The following is a 14,965-nucleotide window of genomic DNA, read 5'->3' on the forward strand; positions in this document are numbered from 1 at the left end:
TTATTTTTTTCTTGCAGATTTGTTGGAGTTCCTTGTAGATTCTGGATATCAGTCTTTTGTCAGATGCATAGTTTGCAAATATTTTCTTCCATTCTGGGGTTGTCTGTTTACTCTGCTTATTTTTTGCTGAGCAGAAGCTTTTCAGTTTAATTAGGTCCCTTTTTTTGTTGTTGTTGCATTTGCTTTTGGTGTCTTAGTCATAAATTCTTTGCCTAGACCAATATTCAGAAGAGCTTTCCCTAGGTTTTCTTGTAGCATTTTTATGGTTTTATGCCTTTTTGTATAAGGCAAGGGATAGGGGTTCAATTTCATTCTTCTACATGTGACTATCCAGTTTTCCTGGCACCATTTATTGAATAAGGTGTTCTTTTCCCAATTTTTGTTATGTATGCTTTGTCAAAAGTCACTTGGTTGTATTTGGCTTTGCTTCTGGGTTCTCTACTCTGTTTCTTTGCTCTATGTATGTACTTTTATACTACTACCATGCTGTTTTGGTTACTGTAGTAGCCTTGTAGTATAATTTGAAGTCGAGTAATGTGATGGCTCCAGATTTGTTTTTTTTTTGTTTAAGATTGCTTTGGCTATTTGTACACTTTCTTGGCTCCATGTGAATTTTAGGATTGTTTTGTCTAATTCAGTGAAAAATGATGTTGGTATTGTGATATGAATTGCATTGAATCTGTATGGTCATTTTCATGATATTGATTCCACTAATGCATGAGTATGCATTGAATCTGCATGGTCATTTTCATGATATTGATTCCACTAATGCATGAGTATGGGATGTATTTCCATTCGATTGCATTGTCTGATTTCTTTCAGAAGTGTTTTGCATTTCTCCTTGTAGAGATCTTTCACTTCCTTGGTTAAGTATATTTCTAGGTGTTTTTTTTTTTTTCTGCAGCTATGGTCAAAGGGATTGAGTTCTTGATTGTTAGTCATTTTTGGTGTGCTATTGATTTGTGTACTTTGGCAACCTGTGACGTTACTGAATGTATTTATCAAATCTAGGAATCTTTTGAAGGAGCCTGTAGGATTTTCTAGATATATAATCGCATCATTGGCAAACAGAGGTAGTTCGACTTCCTCTTTTCCAATCTGAATGCCTTTTATTTCATTCTCTTGCCTGAGTGAACTGGTTATGGCTTTCTGTATGTTCTTATTTTTAAAGGAGAGACTATTATCCAAAATGAAAGAATTACTTGGATTGGAAATTGGAAGAAGTACTCTGAGAGTATTATTTTTTACATAGTCAAATTTGGTAGTTTAGTTTTATTATTTCTGGATTTTGTGGTCATCATTTATATCATACATTCGTAAAAGTTAAAAAAATTTATTTTCTTCCAACATAAACTTATTAATTAGTGCATTCATTATTTGCTAAGAGATCTATAGAAATCATGAGTAGCTTTTGGGCTTTTCTGCATGTAAAAGTATAAGTATCATATTATGTAATCATTCAAGTAATTATCCTTATTCAGGAATGTTTAATGTACTTCTTTTTTCTCTTCACAGATTCTGTCAAATTTTAAGAACAAATGCACCTTATAGCTCATGGAAGAAAAAACACAAATCAAGACATTTTTGGGTTCCAAGTTGCCAAAGTATGGAACAAAATCTGTAAGAAGTACATTGCAGCCAATGTCAAATGGGACTCCTGTTAATTTATTAGGAACTTCCAAGAATAGTAACATCAAAAGTTACATCAAAAATAATGGCCCTGATTGTTCATCATCTCATTCATTTAATTGGAGAAAAGCAAATAAATACCAGCTTTGTGCACAAGGTGCCGAAGAGCCTAACAGTACTCAAAATTCACATGATAAAATAATTGATCCTGAAAAACTTGTTCCTACTCAAGGAATGTTTGATAAAAATGGGGTAAAGGGAGGTTTGAAAAGTGTTTCGTTATTCACATCAAAGTTAGCAAAGCCATCCACTATGTTAGTGTCATCTACAGAGGAGTTACACCAAAAGTCTTTTTCTGGACCATCTAATTTGGGTAAATTTACCAAAGGCACATTATTAGGAAGGACTTCATATTCTTCGGTCAGTACTCCAAAATCACAGTTGAATGGATTTTATGGAAACCGGTCGGCTAGTAGCATGCAAAGGCCTAGAGCAAACTCCTGTGCCACCAGAAGCAGTTCTGGTGAAAGCTTAGCGCAATCCCCAGACAATAGTAAACCTATTAATTGTGAAAAAATGGTAAGGTCACAAAGTTTTTCACATTCCATTCAGAATTCATTCCTTCCACCTTCATCTATAACCAGATCACATTCCTTTAATAGAGCAGTGGATCTTACAAAGCCTTATCAAAACCAACAGCTATCCATTAGAGTGCCTCTACGGTCAAGTATGCTAACAAGAAATTCCCGGCAGTCAGAAGTACTCAATGGGAATGAACATTTGGGGTATGGATTTAATAGGCCTTATGCTGCTGGTGGAAAGAAGTTGGCTTTACCAAATGGCCCAGGTATAACTTCTACTTTAGGTTATAGAATGGTTCATCCCTCTCTACTGAAATCTAGCCGATCTCCATTTTCTGGGACTATCACAGTTGATGGAAATAAAAATTCACCTGCTGACACATATATAGAGGAAGATGCTGCAGTTTTGGCTGAGGACAGAGCTACTAGTAAGGACCAAGAACTGATTGAAAATGAAAGTTACAGAACAAAAAACAACCAGAGCATGAAACATGATGCTAAAACGAGATACCTGAGTGATGATGTGGATGACATTTCCTTGTCTTCTTTGTCATCTTCTGACAAGAATGATTTAAGTGAAGACTTTAGTGATGATTTTATAGATATAGAAGACTCTAACAGAACTAGAATAACTCCAGAGGAAATGTCTGTCAAAGAAGAGAAGCATGAAAATGTGCCACCACAGGATGTATTTGATTCCCCCAAGGAAAATGTAAAAGCTCTCAGTAAAACTAATGAATGGATAGACATAAGTGTCTCTGGTAAATATTACTAACCTTAAGTTTCTTTGCTTTCTTTTAGATAATATAACTGAACTTACATTAAGGGTTATCTTCAGATAGATTTCAAGATACTATCAGTTTTACAGAGGGTTGGATTTAGACAAAATTGGAGTGGGGTAACATTTATTTTCCTGTGACTTTTGCTCCTGACCCCGTTTTTCACCCTATCTAAAACAGCGTTAATAAAACCACTCTTATCTTTGTTGTTCTTTGGCTGTTATACACAAGCTTATTCCTGCTTAGTATAGACAGTACTTCTAACTGACTTTTCCCCCACTTACCTCAACCAGTGGTATGACATTCATCAAACCGTCTCTTCCCTTAGGGTAGCATAACATTGCTACTTGTTAAGAGTAAAGCTGCACCAAAGGGTAAAATGAGATAATAGAAGTTATGTCTAATCTGATTGATTTTTTTTTTTATCTTAAAAAATTTTTCTTGTTTAGCAATTTTTACACATCCAGAGGGAGCTTTATTTATTTTTTAAACTGAAGAAAGTGAAATAATATCTGTTAAACATTTCCTCTTATGTTTGGTTATCCTGTTACTAAATGCTGGAGAAAATGTATTTGGTGTTTTTACGCCCATATGCTTGAAAATAGAACAAACTGAAGGGATTGGATATAGACATGTGGTATGTCCAGTCCCTTCAGTTTGTTCAGTTTGTCCCCTGGTATAATCAGATCAGTGCATAGAGATGCATATACAAACCCTTGGTTGTCTGTAGGTTTTCTAAAAGTGACTGCCAGAACAAGTTTATTTCCTTATAGGGAGGCAATTATGAGTACCCTATATTATTTAATCTATGAAGTTAAATAGTGTACACAGAGGAAAAGGAGCTTCCTGGCAAATGTTTAAAAATAAATATCTTGGGAAACATAGGAATATGAGGCTTTACTTACATTTTTGGAAATATTACAGAAGGGAAAGATGACTAAGTAAATTTTCTTTTCGTCTATTAGAAAATATTTCAGTAGGTTATTTTAAAGATTTTGCCTCTTGATGTTTTCATGGCTTAGGATATAGAAAATGCTACAGTTATGAGTGCTTTTTTTTTGAGCCAGCTTTTTGCTATGATATATCAAATTATACACACATATTTTTAGGACATGTGAAACAATTATATTTTTGTCAGTCAGTAATCTTTTCTCTCTCTCTCTCTCTTTGAATGAATTGAAGACAGGAGTGAATGTACAAAACATGCGTCTGGGAATAATTTCGTTTCACCGGATACAGACTACAGAGCTGGTTCTTCATTTGAACTCTCTCCATCTGATAGCTCTGATGGAACATACATGTGGGATGAAGAAGGCTTGGAACCCATTGGAAATGTCCATCCGGTTGGGAGCTATGAGTCCTCTGAAATGAACAGCATAGTATGTATGGATTTATATATTCTTGGAACATTTTGTTTACCCTATTATAGGGACACTTGTACTATGATTGATTTTTTAGAAAGTTTATGAGTTAACGTTACTACTTTGAGAAATGGGAATTCATGTTTCTTAAGAGCCTATAAAATATCTGACCCTAGTAGGAAATAAAGCGTGAGAATATATGACATTTGACTTAAATATACTCAACATATTTACATAGATATTTTTCATATGTACATACATATGTACATTCTATATTAGTAGGTTAATCTATGCCAGTGGTTCTCAAAGGTAGTGGGAAGGAGGTCAATGGCAAGAGGTGGTTTTTGATGAGGGCTTCTTGGTATCTAGTGGGTAGATGGCAGGGATGTTGTTTAACATCCCACAGTGCACAGGACAGAGACCACAATGAATTATTTATCTAGCCTAAGATGGCAGTAGTGCCGCTGTTGAGAAACCTTGGCCTGTGCTCTACTGAGGTAACATTGAAGTGCCAACTCTCAGTGGGATAACACAATAAAAGTTTGTTTTTTACTCTTAGAAAGTCTTGGACAGCTCTCTAAGGTGGCTGCCTTTAGTGACCTAAGCTACTTTGATTTTGGGACTTGACCATCTTTTGAGATCCCTTCTTGTCACTATGGCAGAGTAAGAGTGCCGGAGGGTCTCACATATATAATTACTTGCGTTGGCCTGCTAGCAACACTTGGCACTTCCATTCATGATCTGTTGACCAGAACTAATCATGTGGTCTCACCTAAGTACTAAAGACAGGAAGTATAATCTTCCTGTGTGCCTGGAAGGCAAGGGAACCAGGTATGGGCAAGTGTTAGAAGACCTACCTTGAATTTATATGTGCATATTTTATGAAACACAGCAAGTAATGTGGATAATATGCCATATAGGTAAAGTATAATTGGTATGTTTAAAGTGACTCATTGCAATTATTCAGTATATAAAATGTGATTTTCCAGTAGTTGTATGGGAAAATTGGTAGTGTTTGTGCATATATTAAATTCCAAGTGTGTTTCAGGCAGTATAATTTTGTATACTCCTATAAACCTTTTATTTTAAAAAGCCATTGTTACCAGAGGCTTAAATAGCACAAAGCTTTTTTTAACCTGTATCAACAAGGTACCTTGTGTACAAACATTTAATTTAGAGAGAGTATCTTCATCTCATTAGATAAAGGAGGCTCAGAAAAGGTAACAGTTTAAGACCTTTGTCTTACTAGGACTTTTAGGCAAACTTGATTGACGTGCAAATGAACACGGTGTCCAGCAGATGGCAGCAGTGTACCACTTAGTACCTGACAGTTTTTAGAGGCAACAATCTTGAGTTTATTGTTTAATCACAAAATAGCTTTCTCTAAAAGAGTTCAGAATGCATCTGGATTGACCTTTAGTCCTTAAGATCCATGAGTTTCCTCCTTGTTCAGTAGGTTTATGTATATGGTATGGGAAACAACAAAAACATTCATTCTGTGCTTTGGAACGCTACGGTGTTGCTGATCTAAGGAGAAGACAGCCTGAGAACAGGTAGAGAATTGATGGCAAAAGTTGAGAACAGTGTGTTGAATTCTCCCACAGTGCTATTGGAGTTACCATTTTTTCTTTGAAGTTCTGTGAATTTTTTGTTTTGTATAAATTTTAGGCTTATTGTGTTAGGTGTGTACCTGTTCAGAATTGGTTTTTGGTTTTTTTGTATGTATGTGTGAATTTGACTTTCCATCATTATTTAGGGATCTTCTCTATCTCTAATTATATTTTTTGTTTTCAGACTTCTTTTCCCCAAATCTTAATATACCTTATCAGTTTTATTTATATTTTTGCCCTTTTTTTTACTATCAACCTTTTTGATATGTAGCAAATAGTTTATTTTGTTAACGTTTTCAATTTGTCTCTTTCTTTTGACTAGTGAGTTCAAGTTTTTTATGTTTGCATTTATTGATATACTTGGACTTTATTCTGCCATCTTATTATTTTTATTTAAATTGTCCTTTTTTTCTGTCCCCCCTCACCCCGCAAAGTAGTTTAAAATAGTATCTCTAACTTAACCTAAAGACCTTTAGCATATTCTCACTTTTTTTGGTCTCTACAACACTGCTTCTTCCAGTCCAGGTCAAGATAAGGAGCTTTCACTAGAATGTACATCAACTGTGTCATTTCTGACACAGCTTAGTTCCACCTACTATTTATTTCTGCTGACATCGTTTTTATAGTAAGTCTTCCTTTTTTAAAAGAAACAGTGCCTTCCTGTTCCTTTCAGCCATTCTCTTACTCTTCAAGAACTTTATATAAATGAAACCATAAACATGTACTAGTTTATGCCTGGCTTCTTTTCATTAATCTTATGTATTTGTGAGTTGTAGTTGCTTTATTCTTGTTGTATCATATTCCTTTGTGTGAAAATAACTACAACTTACCTTATTGTTCATGGGCATTTAGGTTGGCTCTAGTTTGTGGCTATTAGACTTTCCACTATTGTGAAGATTTTGATGTATGTTTTTATTGGTGAACATTTATTCATTTTTGTTGGGAAAATGTGTAGGAGATTCCTGGGTTATAGGCTATGCTGTTGCATAAAGATGCTGTCAGGTTTTCAAAGTGATTGTGCCTGTTTACACTTCTCATTGGCAGTAAATGAACATTCCAGAAATTTCACCTTCTTCTCTATACTTGATGCTTTCTGATTTTTTGCATTTTTGATATCCTGGAGTGGGTATAGTAGTATCGCATTGAGTTATTGTCTTATATATTTTGATAACTACTCACAGAGCACCTTCACATATGTTTATTGGGTGATGAGGTTATATCCTCTTTTGTCAAGTGCCTTCTGTTGGGTTATTTGTAGTTTTTCTTAATGATTTGTAAAAATTCTTGAAATTTTTGGATATAAATCTTTTATTTTGTGTCAGTATGTAGACATTTGTATGCGTGTGTGTGTTTACATTTTATGTATGTAGATTATATTCTCTACTGCGAGTTGCTTTTGAAATCTCCTTATAGTGTCTATTGATGATATAACTTACCAATTTTGATATTGTCCAATTTTACAGATTTCCCCTTTGTTGTTACCAATTTTTAAAACTGTTTGTGAAGTCTTTTCCACCTTAATATCATGAATATTTGTTTTGGTGTTTTACTCTAAAAGTGTAGAAGCATTTTTTGTTTTTTGTTTGTCTTTTGAGAAAGTCTCTCTCCGTCACCCAGGATGGAGTTCAGTGGCACACTTTTGGCTCACTGCAACCTCTACCTCCTGAGTTCAAGCAATTCTCCTGCCTTAGCCTCCTGAGTAGCTGGGATTATGGGCACCTGCTACACTGCCGGGCTAATTTTTGTATTTTTGGTAGAGATGGGGTTTCACCATCTTGATCAGGCCGGTCTCAACTTTTGACCTTGTGCTCTGCCTTCTCAGCCTCCCAAAGTGCTGGGATTACAGGTGTGAGTCACCGCGCCTGGTAAATGTTATTTATTTTTAATCTTTTACATTTAGGTCTGTAGTCCATCTGGAAATTATTTTTGTGTATGGCATGAGATAGTGGTCAAGATTAATTTATTTTAAAGTCATCTTTTCCCCACTGTACTATAGGATCATCTTTGTCATAAATCAGTGACTGCATATATAAATATTTTATTGCATAGACAAATATTTCTGTTTATTTTGTCAATTATATATTATTTTCATTATCGTAGCTTTAAAATAAATTTTGCTGCCTGGTAGTGTAAGTCTTCCAACTTTGTTCTTTTCCAAGATTTCCCTAGCTTTTCTTAGTCTTTTATATTTCCAATTAAATATTAGAATGAGCTTGTCAGTTTCCAGAAATGACCTGCAGGGATTTTGAATGGGATTGCATTGAATTTATAGACAAGTTTGGAGAGAATGAACATATTTATCATGGAGATATAGTCCTCCATTTATTTCAGACTTTAGAAATACTTACTGCTAATGTTTTGTACTTTTCTATAAAATGTTACACATATTTGATTTTGACACTGTAAGTGGTACTATTTTTATAATTTTATAAGTTTTTGCTGTATGTACAAATATGCCTGATTTTTGTTTGATGAGTTTTCTAATAATCTTGTAAATTCACTTACTTTCTATAATAATTTGCCCATGGATGTTTTTGCAACTTGTATATACACTATATAATCATACCATTGGCAAAGTTGCCTCACCACCCCAGGACTACCCTTATACACGAGTTAGGACCACCAATATAATAATGAATTGAAATAGTGATAGAATTTCAGAGGAAAAGCTTTAAAAGTTCACCATTAAAGTTTTTGTGGGGGAATTGAGAGGGGGATTAATCAGAGTATGGAAATTCTCTTTTGTTTGCTGACTTTTTGTTGTGAATGAATATTAAGTTTTACCAAATGCTTTCTCTAAATAATGAAATATATTTTTCTGTTAGTGTGGTAGATTGCATGTCTTGATTTTCAAATAGTAGAATACCTTTCCATTCTTAGAATACATTCACTTGGTCGTGATGTATTATCTTTTCAAATGTTATTAAACTAGATTTTCTAAGTTTTTAAATTTTAAAATTATTTTTAAAAATTAATTTTTTAAAAAGAGATAGGGTCTTAGTATATTGTCCAGGCTGGCTTTGAACTCCTGGGCTGAAATGATTCTCCCCTCATGGTCTCTTAAATAGTTGGGACTATAGGTGCTTGCCACCATACCCAGCTCTGCTAATATTCTATGATTTTGTGTATGTTCATGAGCAAGATTGTTCCACTCTGTAATTTTCTTTTTGATGTTCTTGCCATGTTTTGGTATCGAGATCATGCTGGCTTTATAATGAGTTGACAAATGTTTCTTATTTTTCTGTCCTTTGAAAGAGCTCATGTACAACTGATGTACTTATTCCTTCAGTATGTAAAAGAATTCACCAGAATTCAGCCTTCTGGACCTGGAGTTTTCTTTATGAGAAGGTGCTTTTTGTTTTTTTTTTTGGAGATGGAGTCTCGCTCTGGCACCAGGCTGCAGTGGCATGATCCCAGCTCACTGCCACATCTGCCTTCCGTGTTCAAGCGATTCTCCTGCCTCAGCCTCCTGAGTAGCTGGGACTACAGGCGACCACAACCACGCCCAGCTAGTTTTTGTATTTTTTAGTAGTAACGGGGTTTCACCATGTTGACCAGGATGGTCTCGATCTCCTGACCTCATGATCTGCCCGCCTCAGGCTACTGAAGTGTTGGGATTACAGGCGTGAGCCACTGTGCCCAGCCTATGAGAAGGTTTTTAATAACAGATTTAATTTTTAGATATTGGCATATTAAAATTTGTATGTATATTCATGTTGGTTTTTGAGAATTAGTTCATCTAAATTTGTCATTCGTTGGTAAAAGTTGTTTAGGATCATCCTCTTTTTAACATTTTTAGGGTTTTATAGGGACGTCTGCTTTTCATTCCTGATACTGGTAATTGATATTTCCCGTTTTTTTTTTTTTTTTTTTTTTTTTTTTTCTTTTCCAAGAATCAAATTTGGGCTTTGCTGATTTTTCTGTGTTTTGCTTATTTTCTGTTTTTATTGATTTTGGTTTGTATCTTTATTTATTTCCTTCTACTTTTCTTTAGTTCAGTTTGTTTTTTTCTTTTCCAAAGTTTTTGACATGGAAACTAGTTAATTGTTTTTTAGCCTTTCTCCCTTCTCTGTCATGTGAATGAATTCTCACAAAGAGAAGGCTTTATTATGTGGGAAAGAAAGCATTCAGTAAGCACCCTAGTAGTAAACATAGCAGTTTCTTTTTTTGTGCCTTGTTTTAAAATTATGAATTCTCAGGCATATTGTATAGGCTATTTTCCTTAATGCATTTATGTATCCATGAACAGTATACAGTATGGTTTTGTATGTGTTTTACAACTTTGGTAAGTAATATATAATACTCTACAGATTCCTTTTTTAATCTCAATTGTATATTTTTCTGTATATGTGTATTTATATTATAGTTCAAATTCACTTTTATTACTTTATAATATTCTGTCATTTGAATATACCAGTATTTTTCTGTTCCCCTGATAATCAACATTTCAGTTATTCTTTATTGCCAATAAGGATGTCTGCATGGTGTAGCAGTGAACATTTGGATTCAATTCTTTTTGATCATGTAAGTCAATTTCTTTAGGATAGAAACCTAGCAATAAGCATTCCTAGCACATAAAACTAGGAATAGTGTATTTTCAACTTTATTAGGGTATTACCAAACTTCTCCCTAAAATGATCCTACCAGTGTATACCTTCCAGTGGAGGATGAGGATTTCTGTCACTCCTCATCTTAACCCCATATGTCATCTGACTTTAACATTTTAACCAGTCTGGTGAGTGTGAGATAATAAATAATTTTAATTTACATTTATACCATTGTTGATTTTGTCATTTTTTCACATATTTTACTGGCTGTTTTGTTTCCTTTTATGTAAATTTTTTAATTGAATGATTTTTTTCAATCGGGTTGTTTTGTCATTTTTCTTACTGAGGAAAAGTTTTTTACGTGGCTGGAATTTAATTCTTGTTAAATGTGTTGTAGAGAATTTTCTCTAAGCCCATGGCTTCTGTTTTGTTTTTTGTATCTTTTTACCATTCATAGTTTTTAATTTTGACAAATTTAGTAATGTTTTTCTTTATGGTTTTTGCTTCACATGCTTATGTATACATGTGTGTGTATATGACACCCTTTCCCATCCCAAGGCCATGCAGGTATTTTGTTTAATAAGAGGTATTATTGCATAATGATTAAGAGCCAGAGCTCTTGAACAAGCTAAGTCAGAACCCCACCTCTGTCATGTACTTACCATGTCTCCTTGGATTCTCTGTGTTCCTTTTTAAAAAATATAGATGATAATTGTACCCACCTCCAGGGCTGATGTTAGGAAGTCCACCTGGATACTATGACAGCCGTGTGATTCCCTTGTGATACTGGTTGTTGAATATTTTGAGTATCATCTCTGATTAACTCATGGGATTACTATGAACAATAACCGAGGTCATACATATAAAGTACTTACTAATGCCAGATATATAACAAGAGCTCAATAGATGTTTGTTATGTTATCTTCTAATTGTCTTGCTTTACATTTTAAGATTTTGATTCCTCTGAAGTTGATATTAGCACAGTAGTTTACACTCATTAATATTCTTCCATGATATACTTGGGGTACTGTGCAGAAAAGAATTAATGTCACAGGTTCTAAGATTGCTTCTTGTTAGATAACCTGTTTGAACGGTTGGCCCTTGGCTGGCAAACAGTTTCCTACAGTGATATAAAACTTTTCATAAATGATAAGAGTGTGGTAGGTTTGCTATGCCTAAACTGTTTGCACAAATAATGTGATTTATGCTGAATACCTGATTTCCTTCTGGGAGTCTGGAATTTTGGTATGTGTGAGGCAGAGTGTACCCACATGACCATCCCCAATGAAAATCTTGGGAGCTGAGTTTCTTAGGAACATCCATAGTGGACAAGACTTCGTACTCTTTGCATGTGTTGTCACAACTGGTTGGTAGAGGAATTAAGTACATCCTGTGTAACTCCATTACAGGAGAGGACTCTTAGAAGCTTACACCTGATTTTGTCCCATGTGCCTTTTCCTTTCTTATTTTGCTTTGTATCCTTCTGCTGGAATAAATTTTAGTTGTTATTATTACTGTATGCCGAATCCTTTGACTCCTCTTAGTGAATTGTCTATCTTGGCCGTGGGCTTGGAGACTCCTGACACAGGTACTGTTACGAAGTTATCTTTGTTTACTGCATGATAGCATCTTTTTTTTGTTCGTCATCTTTTATGTTAATCCTTTGGAATAGCTACGGATTACCTATTACCTTGGGTTTCAGACTAGGATGAATTCTAGAGGAGTTGAGCAAATTGGCACTGATAGGTTGGGAAGGAGTTTACTACTTGTTACATTCTCTGGGGTTCTTGATTTTCAGCCTTATATATGCTCAGGCTAACTCCGAATTTTTGAAACTCAGTAAACTTAATTGATATTTAACTTTCTTGAAGACTAAATATACCATTTTTTTTTCTGGTACATATTATTACAATCAAATTGTATGTGCACAGTCTTAAGCAAAAGAACATTTTTTTCTCTTGTAAGCAACAGTGAGCCATTCTCAGAATCTTCTTTGCAGCAATGCTGTGACCAGTGTGAGAGCTGTCATTGAAGAATAGTTGAACTACAATGTCATGATGATTGATTTTCTGACACTAAGATATTTAGGACATGATAATTTTAAATCATCACATGGAGTACCTTTATTTTTGGAATGATTTTTATAGGAGGCCCAAAGAAATATATGAATCCGATGATCACTGAAAGTATCTGGCTTTGTTTTTGTTTTATCAGTCTTGCTTTATCTTCATTTAGTGGACAAGTTTAATTCCTTAATTAAATGAGATTCTTGTTCACTTTAAAAAGTAGATCCAGAAACTTACTTGAATGCTTTCAACACACCAGTAAGTAGTTATGCCTTCATTTTCATGAAGCTAACACATTTTGTTATACATTTCTTTGTCTGTTTTACTAAGGGGAGAGTTGGCTAAATTTGGATTTTTACCTTGTGATTGATGTAGCTAGACTTTATTGAGATTTAAATGTCTGCTGAATGTCATAATATTCTTATCAGTATTTCTGTGGGTATGTGAGTTTCTTAGATTATTTGTACTGAATTTTGGAATTTCTCTAGTCCAAAAATAATAGAAGAATGTAAAAAATATCAAGCCTGGCTTGTATTTGCCTTATTTAGTTTTGAGTTTTAAAATGAATTTAGGAAGTTTTTAATTGCTCTCTAATTTTGTATTTGTGCCATTTTACTTAGCTTGGGTTATACTCTAAGAAAGAGACCAGAGATGCTTTAATCTTTCTAACACATGTTCACATATACTATCTCAGGTGGTTGCACCTTGATTACATTTTGCTAGTTTTTCACTTTATTTAATAGTATTATACTACTGTTAGACTGTTTTCATTAAACTCTGGTGAGATCATATTGCTCTTACTTTAAATCTGTATCTGAATAACAAAGATAAGAGCAGAACTAAATGAAATTGAAATGACAAAATCATAAAAGCAATCAGTGAAATGAAGAGTTGGTTCTTTGTAAGGATAAACAAAATTGACAGGCTGCTAGCTAGATTAGCCAAGAAGAAAGAGAAAGGATTCAGATAGGCATGATCAGAAGTGATAAAAGTGATTTTACAATTGATACCATGGAAATACAAAAGTTCATCAGAGACTACTATAAACATCTCCGTGTGCACAAACTAGAAAACCTAAAGGAAATGGATAAATTTCTACAAACATATAAGCTCTCAAGATTGAACCAGTAAGAAATGAAAATAATGAATAATGAAATGGAATCGGCCATTAAAAAAAAAAAAAATACCAACCAAAAACAGCCCAAGAACAGACAGATTCACAGTGGAATTTTACCAAGCATGCAAAGCAGCTGGCATCAATCTTACTGAAACTGTTACAAAAAATTGAGGAGGAGGAATCCCTAACTCATTCTATGAAACCAGTATCATCCTGGTACCCAAATCTGGCAAGGACACAACAAAAAAAGAAAACTACTGGTCAGTATCCTTGATGACCACACATGCAAAACTGCAACAAAATACTGGCAAACCAAATCAAAGAGCAAATTAAAAAGATCCATCATGGTCAAGCGGGTTTTATTTTAGGAATGCAAAGATGGTTCAACATATATACATCAGTAAATGTGTTTCACCACATAAGTAGATTAAAAACAGAATCTGTATGCTTATCTCAATATATGAAGAAAAAGCATTTGATAAAATCCAACATCCCATCATGATAACCCTAAGCAAACTAGGCATCAAAGGAACATACCTCAAAATAAGAGCTCTATGTGATAAACCCATAGACAGTATCATACTGAATAGGCAAAAGTTGAAAGCATTTCCCCTGAGAACTGGAGCAAGACAAGGCTATCCACTCCCATCGCTTTTATCATCATAATCCTAGCCAGAGCACACAGGCAAGAGAAAAAAGTAAGTCATCCAAATTATAAAAGATGAAGTAAAATTACTTATTGGTTGATGACATGATCTCATACTTAGAAAACCCTAAAGATTCCTCTGAAACACTTTTAGAATAGATAAACAATTTCAGTAAAGTTTCAGAAAATTAATATACAAAAATTAGTGGCATTTCCATACATCATCAGTGATCAAACAGAACCAAATTCAGAGCTGAAATCCATTTACAATAGACACACATACACACACACACCCCTAAGAATACATTTAACCAAGGAGGTGAAAGACCTCTACAAGGAGAAGTACAAAATACTGATGAAAGAAATTATAAGTGATACAAACAAACTGATAAACATTTCATTCTTATAAGAATATTATTTAAATGACCATACTGCTCAAAGTAATTTACAGATTCAAGGCAGTTCCCACTAAATTACCAACATCAGTTTTTATAGAATTAGTTCCTAACCTAAAATTCATGTGGAACCAAAAAACAGGCTAAATAGCCAAAACAATTCTAAGCAAACAGAACAAAGCCAGAGGCATCACATCACTTGACTTCAAACTATACTACAAAGCTTTAGTAACC

At 34.2% G+C, this 14,965-nt stretch overlaps 1 protein-coding gene across 10 annotated transcripts in view; it reads left to right on the forward strand.

The window, feature by feature from the left end:
• Positions 1–14,965, forward strand: part of CCSER2 (coiled-coil serine rich protein 2) — a 178,617-nt gene that overhangs the window by 16,197 nt on the left and 147,455 nt on the right. For 7 of the 10 annotated variants that reach the window (XM_032266929.1, XM_032266932.1, XM_032266933.1 and 4 more), the window contains exons 2-3: positions 1,516–2,971; positions 4,172–4,368. In XM_032266929.1, coding sequence (XP_032122820.1) covers positions 1,555–2,971; positions 4,172–4,368 — 1,614 coding nt within the window. In that variant the 5' untranslated portion in view covers positions 1,516–1,554. Of the gene's footprint in view, positions 1–1,515; positions 2,972–4,171; positions 4,369–14,965 lie in introns of those variants that run through there. The other 3 variants (XM_032266936.1, XM_032266937.1, XM_032266938.1) reach the window with 3 other exon arrangements.

The sequence above is a fragment of the Sapajus apella genome, unplaced genomic scaffold (assembly GCF_009761245.1).
Source record: "Sapajus apella isolate SASKATOON/1434 unplaced genomic scaffold, GSC_monkey_1.0 scaffold163, whole genome shotgun sequence".
In the NCBI taxonomy this organism is placed as follows: domain Eukaryota; kingdom Metazoa; phylum Chordata; class Mammalia; order Primates; family Cebidae; genus Sapajus; species Sapajus apella.